The sequence below is a fragment of the Actinia tenebrosa genome, unplaced genomic scaffold, assembly GCF_029948245.1.
Source record: "Actinia tenebrosa isolate PJP-AT-01 unplaced genomic scaffold, QUT_ActTen_1.0 PGA_scaffold7__59_contigs__length_16204524, whole genome shotgun sequence".
Taxonomy (NCBI): domain Eukaryota; kingdom Metazoa; phylum Cnidaria; class Anthozoa; order Actiniaria; family Actiniidae; genus Actinia; species Actinia tenebrosa.
In genome coordinates this window covers 1,239,712-1,248,144 of record NW_028292584.1, presented here as the reverse complement: position 1 = coordinate 1,248,144, position 8,433 = coordinate 1,239,712, and the positions used below count along the sequence as shown (strand labels likewise).

Below are 8,433 nucleotides of genomic sequence, written 5' to 3'. Positions count from 1 at the left end.
ATAGTAAAGTAGAAATTATGCGTTCTTATTTCTCTACTTCATTATATACACACCGAACGCATAATTTCTACTTTACAACATTCTAACACTAATGCAACAAAACATCTTTTTACGATTGAAAATACCGCTTGAAACAGGCATTTTATCATAGTACATCAGTTTCTAACTGTTTAAAAAAGGTTTTGAGTGTTAACCCAAACAACGAAAATTGGGATCAAAACTCATACGAAAGACTAGTTTTTGGCGCTTTTTGCCATTATTGCTTGTTATTGAAAAACTTTTACTCTTAATATGGAAATGAGCAGGAAATATATTATTAATAGTAAGAAATTATAATGATAAAAAAACATCTACAACCCCAACGTCATAAAGGTGCCGATCCGATTCTCATAGTCCGCTGTTTATTTTCTGTGGTATTAAGAATTCTTTTTTTCCAGACCGAAAAGGCTTATGTGCTTCCTTCAAAGTAATTGCTATCTGGCACTACATTTGATTCTTATAATTCTGCTTTTGTAGAGGTATTAATCAGCTCTTTGTTTTAGAACTCCAATATATACAGAAGTTGTGTAATACAGCTAATTGTTGCTAATTTTTTTAAGCGCTTTTTTAAAGCGTTATGGATACTTCTACCATCGACATGGACATATCATCCCTATCATCATCAGCAACAGCCTTTTAGCGTATTTTCTTATCCTCAGTTTCAGAATGATCCTGCAGGCAATTTTTGGATTGGTTCTCCTATGTTGTCATTTTGTTACCAATGACGCTCAAAGTGTGGGTGAGTACCGTTTAAGTTTCTTATTTTAAAAAATAAAATAAAACTAAAAGTTAAAACTACTTCTCCTATATATCCATGCAATGCAGATTTTTAAAATTAATCATAATATGTTCGATAATAGGTTTTTTCCATTTTCAATTTCCTGTAACATTTTTGGCCTAATTTGTGACATTAATGTCCTGTTTTGGTAGCTACTGCTTCATGGAAAAGTTTTCATTGAATATAATATCGATTCTTCAGTTATAGTCCTGTTAAAATAAACGTTTGGATGACATTTGTCCGTTTTCATTGTTATTCTTCTCTCTTTGTGTAGACTTATGAACAATTTTGCAATTCTCCACTGTGATACATGTTTCTATTTTTGTTTTACCAACTGCACAACTTTTCTTTTCGGATTTTACCTTTATGATTCATCCTCATTTATTCTTTTCATTTATCCTTAATATTTGCCCTTTCTTGATCGTATCTTACCTCGCTGTTTATTTCTTTTATTATTGGCCTATTAATTAGTAGCTACATGTTGTCTTTATATATAGACTGCCTATCTTGAAAAGCTTTACAGATCGTCAGGACATTTAGATCTCTAAATGATTTTAAAAATCGCATCCGTAATAAAGATTTAACACTACCATTTGATGACGGATGCAAAGGATGCATCCTTTGTAATAGTTAAAAGTAGTTATTATATATTTTATTTTATTTACTTATATGTATCATTTAGAATTTTTATTTTGGAACAATTTATACTTTATTCTTTAGAATTCGAGTTTGTATATTTTATTAAATTTATATAGGTTAGGTGTCCCCTAATAGAGGGTTTCTTCCTCGGCTCGATTCTTTTGACACGTAACAATAAAGTTTATTATATCTATCAATTTATCGCACTTAAACTACTATCGATTAATACTGAACGTTTAACCGATCCCGAATTAATATTGTTTCCTAACTACTGTTGCTATGTGGAACGACCTAAAATGTGTTTCTGATACACTGTAGTGGAACAAACACCGATTACTGAAAATCTTTGTCTTAGAACTAATGCTTTCTTTAAACTCTTCTGAATTCGAGTTTGCTTGTCTAACATTCTATATTCCCGATTGTAAAAACAGCTGAAAACTACTCATTCAATCTCAGATCTCTCACCGTCAACGTTTTTTGAAATAGGTGTTTTCGTTTACAAACTATGAAATTTAAAAAATTGTACCAGAGAGCAACTAGGTAGAAAGCTATGGTATCTGCTACTTTTTGAAATTTAAAAAGACACAATCAGTGAACATAAAATTTTAAAAAGCTCAACTATTGTTTTTTTTTTAGGAATACATAGTGTTAACGTTTTTAAATAACAGTTTTCTTAATGCTATTTTTAGACAGAATATAGTTATTTTTATTGTTAAATCAAGATTTATACCTACTTGCAAGAACGTTTCCAAATCAAATCAGCAAAACATAGAAAAATAAATACACCTAATAGCGCATGATAACGATAATGATAATGATGATGGTGATGGTGATAATAAAGATGATGATGATGATGATATTTGTTTCATATTTATGTATGTTATATATTATGTATACTACACCTACTTGCAAGAAGGTTGACAAACAAGAATAGAACATTAGTAATTTAGTGAGAAAGGAATACATTAAAAGACAAAAGAAAAAGTTCAGCTTCAGTGATGTTCTTTTGCTTTTTAATATAATTCCTATCCCACTAAATCACTAATGTTCTATTTTCGTACGACAACGTTCTTGCAAGTAGGTGTATATATCTTTTATATTGTATATTTCTATATCTATCCCTTAGATAAATAAAAAATAAATAAATAAAACACGTCTATTTAATGATATAGTCATGTTCTCTCACTTGAATATAAAATAATGATGTAATTCACAAACTGAAGTTTTACGTTTATACGAAGTAGAGAGAAACGTTTTTGCTTAAGATTAGTATTTTTCTTATCCATTGAATTATTCATTGATCTTATGTAGGTGATTGTGATTTTGAGGGAAGTAAGTGTCATTGGAGAAACGCAAAGGGCGAAGACGATTTTAACTGGACTCGTAAACGCGGGCGAACAGCAAGCATCATTACTGGACCAAACAGGGATCACACTACCGGTATATTAAAACAAAAAATTGTAATATATGTTCTTGGTCGACCTTTCCCTCACATTAAAAAAATTTCCCTCAATTTAAAGTCATATATATTATTTTTGTACCAAGTCATATCGCACCAAATCCGAAAAGTTGTAACATTCATACTCGTAATTTGTAATCTGTTTTTTTTTTAACATACTTTTTTTGCGCGTTTAAGGATATGGGGTATATTTATACATCGAGACATCCTCCCCACGCTACAAAGGACAAGTAGCTCGACTTATAAGTCCCCGGATGCGAGGTCCTCAATGCATGACACTTTGGTATCACATGCATGGTCCTGACATAGGGCACCTTGCCATTTACGCCAACAACAATGGATCACTTCGTCTCCTTTGGCTTAAAGGCGGAGAACAAGGACATTATTGGCATGAGGCACTCATTGATATCCTGGAAACTGGAGAATACAAAGTATGAATATTTACTTCTATTACACATACAGTTTGCTCAATATCTCTCTTCTGATTGGCCTCGTGTGAAATTGACATGATCGATGTATTATCTGTGAACTTTCCTTCAGCGATTAAAATATTTATCATGTCAACCTCTTTCAAGGTCAAAATGGAGATTGAAATTAAGTTTGCTATTTTTTTTAGAAAGGATAATGAAATATTTATTATTTCTCAATTGACGCGGTTTTCTTTGTTATTCACAAGGCTTTATTTTTGTTATAACCCTCATTATAAATGCAATGTCAATATATAGTCATTAACACGGTTAATAACTATATATAGACCTCGCATTTATAATGAGCAACATTTGATATATAGAAAACCTTCTCAACTGATAAATAAACTACTTAATTACCTCGAACGTCGGCAATAGGACTATACATCCCTTGGGCCTGTGGCCCTCGGGATGTATATGGGTTATTGCCTCCATTCTCGGTTATTAACTCTTACTTATTAGTTTACAAAATGTATAGTAAAACAATTAATAAGTTGGTTTTTCGCATGATATCTATCGTAAATTATCACGACCTCGGTCATTTTATCAGCATCAGCCTATGGCTTCGACTGCCGATAACACAGCCATGGTCTTAATTTACGATATCATGTTCAATCTCATCCACAATTTGTCGAATATTATTGGTGGGTTTAATTTTTTTTTTTCTATATCGTGCAGAATGTTGAATCAGCTGAATCGTAAGTTTTCAACAAAATTCTTTCTGTGTGACAGCACATGATATAGTCAGTGTTTTAAAACCATATTGAGCAGATAATGAGATTCAAAGACTTTTAACGAGTGACCGAAACTAAAAGAATATATATTCCATTATGTTCTATTTGTTCGTCAGGTGGAAATAGATGGAGTTCGCGGGAAAAGTTATCGAGGTGACATAGCTATCGATGATATTGCTTTTTATCCTGGCGTTTGCACAAAACAAGGTAAAGGTCATCCAACCCACCGATCAACCAACTAATCAACCAACCCACCAACCCACCAACCCACCGACCCACCAACCCACCGACCCGCCAACCCACCAACCACCAACCCACCAACCCACCAACCCACCAACCCACCAACCCACCAACCCACCAACCCACCAACCCACCAACCCACCAACCCACCAACCACCAACCCACCAACCCACCAACCACCAACCCACCAACCCACCAACCCACCAACCCACCAACCCACCAACCCACCAACCCACCAACCCACCAACCCACCAACCCAACCCACCAACCCACCACCCACCAACCCACCACCCACCAACCCACCAACCCACCAACCCACCAACCCACCAACCCACCAACCCACCAACCCACCAACCCACCAACCCACCAACCACCACCCACCAACCCACCAACCCACCAACCCACCAACCCACCAACCCACCAACCCCACCAACCCACCAACCCACCAACCCACCAACCCACCAACCCACCAACCCACCAACCCACCAACCAACCAACCAACCAACCCACCAACCCACCAACTAACCAACCATGTTTTTGTAAAAAGAGTAAAGGTCACAATCATTGTTTCATTTTTTTGTCATGAATAGCGTTAGTCAGAGAAATCAACCAAGATATCTTTTTTGCAGCTCCACCAAAACTGTATACTTATGCTGATGTGGATCATCATGGTCTCATGGACCAGCAAGGCCTACCATCACCTGGTCCACGGTCGCTCCAATATGGCCTCCATCTGCTGCAAGAACCAACTGACAAACACGATCAGTTCTATTTAATATGCAAAGACCAATCAGGACTCAGAATCATCAAAACAGAATACATACCTCGACAGACGTTTCCATGTGAGCCGAGGGATTTCTTCTACTCGTCCAATTCCAACAGAAGAGGATTGTACCCCTTTTTTGTAGTAGACAAAGGGAAATCTGCTCCACAGATGATATCATTAAAGAATGATACCACCTATTGTAGTGGACCAAGTAGCGTTACCCAGTTGTTTGCAGCATCCATCGAACTTTCTGGTGGGTACTCTTTTATCACATATACAACGATTGCTTAGAAATTACTTGCGAGCACAATACTCTCCTTTTTCATTCGGTAAATACCGCTGCCGTGATTTATGATAAAGACTTATTTGTACAGGTTTAGTATCTTTTAAAAGTAAATAACTTGCAAAAATCAACTGAAATGTAAAGGTTGCGCAAGTTAAATAATGCCAATATTTAAGTAAATTCACGAGACTTTAAATGGATTCTATGAGTAGCTGACTTATAAAGGAAGCTACTAAATCCTGTACTAATGATTATATGGCTTTCAAAGCTAGCGGCATGAATCGCACGCGAAGCTGGTATATTCAATCCATATTTGCGGTTCAGTTTTCTTACTGCACGCTTTTTATTGACTTTTATAAATCCCTTCAATTCGGAAATCCTTAGTAGTGATTACCAGAAATCCATCGATCAACTGATAATTTTTTTTTGAATCTTAATATCTTTGATTTGCCAAATGGAAGTAAAACACTGACCACCATGTTTTCTCAGCGGGAAAGAATTTTATATGGAACTTGTGATTCAGCTGATGAAGAATTTGTTGCATGTGAAATCAATAAATTGGTGCAAAGCAATTGATTTATGTTTGTTTTGTGAGGTATTAAGGATTTGGGAGTGTTAATTGAGTAAACATGGTTATCAGCTATCATGAAACAGTAAAACGTATTTCGCTATTTTGGTTCAGTGAATCTTGCATACAACAGCAGCGTGTCACTGTCTTCACACGTACCAGGCTTTAATGCAACGTTCGTTATTGATGGAGATTACAAGACATGTGCCAAGACTCTTAAGGTAACAAATAACAAGGCTTATTGAGTGTAATATGCTGGAATCCTACACGGTTAACATCAAGGAGATGCAGGGTGCCAAAGAGGAAGAAATGGACGAAGAAAAAAAAAAAAGGTTGTTGAATAAACATATGAGTGTGTGAAGGATAAAAGGAAGGGAGGAAAGAAAGAGGGATGGAAGCAAGCAAGCAATTAAGGAATAATGATAATAAAAAAACTTTGGAAGATTTCATATTCATTTTCAGCAAGACAATCCCTGGCTGGAAATGAAGCTCAGTGGCTCACAATTCATCTATAAAGTTTATGTCTCCACACGACAGAACTGTTCATATGGCGACCATTTGCCTAACATAACAGTCAGAATTTATGATCAGAATATTCAAGTCTCATGCAAGACTACTGACCAACGTGCAAAGAAAACCTCGCGTGTTTTCTTGTGTCAGCCTCCTTTACGTGCTCATAAAGTTCGCATAGAAAATCATGGAAAACAGATTCAGCTATCACTATGTGAGGTTATTGTAAACGCTGTAGGTAAGGTTTAAAAAGCAAAATATAAAACAGAGTCTTTAATAGCAAGTAATTTTTGGGTCGTCGTTAACGAATTTGCAAGATGTGATCCTATTGGAGGGCACACATTTGTAGAACAATAAAAAACAATGACACTTCCCCAACCCCGCCCCTAAACCTAACCAATCACAGGGGACGTTGCAAATTCGTGAAGCTTAACCCAATTTTTTCTCATTAATTTGAAAGAAAGCTTAAGATGCTGTTATTTCTTTATCTTTATAATAAAACAGCTTTTTCCATGCTTCGTTGAGTAAAATAACACTTGTGTTGGGAAAGTACTTTGTTATTGTTGGATGTCTCTATTGTGAGGTTTTGACTCAATAGGAAGGTGAAAGAAACTGAATGAAAGTATGAGGGCTACAATTATTCAAAAAAAAAAAAAAAAAAAAAAAACTTTACTGCGAATCCCTTCTTATTTTTTATTTAATTTTAAAATTTAACTTTTACTTAGATTCTCTTGAACATCTTCAAGGCGTTAAAGCAGAAACTTGGCGTAGCATTAGTTACAGCGACCAGTTGTTGACCTTCATTAAAAGCCCCAAAAGATACGACTCTCCAGATATCAGCGAAACTCACTATGAATTCTTCGACGAAGATTTTGGTCTAAATAATTATGGTCAGCGGCTTACTTCTTTTATACAGGTCAGATGCTCAAGTAATAAAATATTTAGGATCGATTCAGCTTGTGAGTGAAAACGTCTGCAAATTAATCTAAAACAAAATCTCCTTGTACGAATGCAAACTGAAGATTTATTTCTGTTTCAACTTGCCTGACAAATGAAATTAATATTTACAGAATGCCAAAACGCAAAGTCAGTTATTGCAAATCAGCGCTACTTCTTTCATATTGTTTTTATTACTATATAGTACATCTTGTCTCGCAAGAGTATACTTGTTTGTATATTTGAAAAAAATAGCTTAATGGTTTTTAATGGTTTTTTAGTAATAACTTTAGATTTATTATTGCTGCCTTTGAGTAAGAGCTCAAATGGATCGAATCAATAACAGTGTGATGATATTTTGCTCCGAATTACTTTGGAACAGGCCCCAGATGACGGAAGATACAAATTTTTTGCCATGTGTGACGATCAGTGTAAGGTGTGGATGAAATACCTAAAGAGCTTCTCTGACGTTTTTGTTGTCGAAGATTTGGAATACAAGGAGCAAGAACTTCTACAACTTATATTTGTGACTCGGTATACTGGCTATGGACGGTGGTCCAAGTAAGATTTGTTTGAAACACACAACTTCATACACAAAAAATTCAGTAAACCTCTTTACCGTGAGTAAAATATTTTCCCAGTTCAGACCATGTTCATTCTCTAGAGTATCATTCCATTGTTTAAAGTAGTGGTACCAAGTGGAAAAACATTGAACTAAGTTGTCATGTTTATCAAATTTTATTCGGCAAAATAAACCGAGTGAGCTATAGTTGAGCTGTATGAGACAAAAAGAGTGTTATAAGTACCTTGAACAACGTTTGATAAAAAAGCACCCTAATTGACGTTAGTAAATTATACGTTTGAGCGCATTTTTTCTCATTCTAAAAACAAATCCATCTCAAGTTGCCGGCTGAGATTAAGGGACGTACCGCGTCGCTTTCCCTTTTCCGCTTCACTTTATATCACATTCAGTTTAATATTTTTTTAAAAACCTAGTAAGTCCATAGTACGCAT

At 35.4% G+C, this 8,433-nt stretch overlaps 2 protein-coding genes across 2 annotated transcripts; both read left to right on the top strand.

Moving 5' to 3' along the window:
* The first annotated feature begins 705 nt into the window (after nt 1–705).
* Nucleotides 706–3,352, top strand: LOC148905296 (MAM domain-containing protein 2-like). Its single transcript, XM_089040258.1, has 3 exons — nt 706–778; nt 2,768–2,896; nt 3,093–3,352. The coding sequence occupies exons 1-3, from the start codon at nt 706–708 to the stop codon at nt 3,350–3,352; spliced, it is 462 nt and encodes a 153-aa protein (XP_088896384.1).
* A 1,938-nt stretch (nt 3,353–5,290) lies between these two features.
* On the top strand, nt 5,291–7,984 carry LOC148905295 (uncharacterized). Its single transcript, XM_089040257.1, has 5 exons — nt 5,291–5,375; nt 6,088–6,194; nt 6,436–6,721; nt 7,209–7,399; nt 7,802–7,984. Exons 1-5 carry the CDS (start codon nt 5,291–5,293, stop codon nt 7,982–7,984), a joined length of 852 nt encoding a protein of 283 aa, XP_088896383.1.
* The last annotated feature ends 449 nt before the right edge of the window (nt 7,985–8,433 follow it).

Bases quoted from the DNA above. Each gene is read 5' to 3' on its own strand.
- LOC148905296 (XM_089040258.1), top strand. From the start codon at position 706: ATGATCCTGCAGGCAATTTTTGGATTGGTTCTCCTATGTTGTCATTTT. The intron at 779-2,767 runs GTGAGTACCGTT...GATCTTATGTAG, and splicing joins CAATGACGCTCAAAGTGTGG to GTGATTGTGATTTTGAGGGA. The intron at 2,897-3,092 runs GTATATTAAAAC...TGCGCGTTTAAG, and splicing joins AAACAGGGATCACACTACCG to GATATGGGGTATATTTATAC.
- LOC148905295 (XM_089040257.1), top strand. From the start codon at position 5,291: ATGATATCATTAAAGAATGATACCACCTATTGTAGTGGACCAAGTAGC. The intron at 5,376-6,087 runs GTGGGTACTCTT...ATTTTGGTTCAG, and splicing joins AGCATCCATCGAACTTTCTG to TGAATCTTGCATACAACAGC. The intron at 6,195-6,435 runs GTAACAAATAAC...ATTCATTTTCAG, and splicing joins CATGTGCCAAGACTCTTAAG to CAAGACAATCCCTGGCTGGA.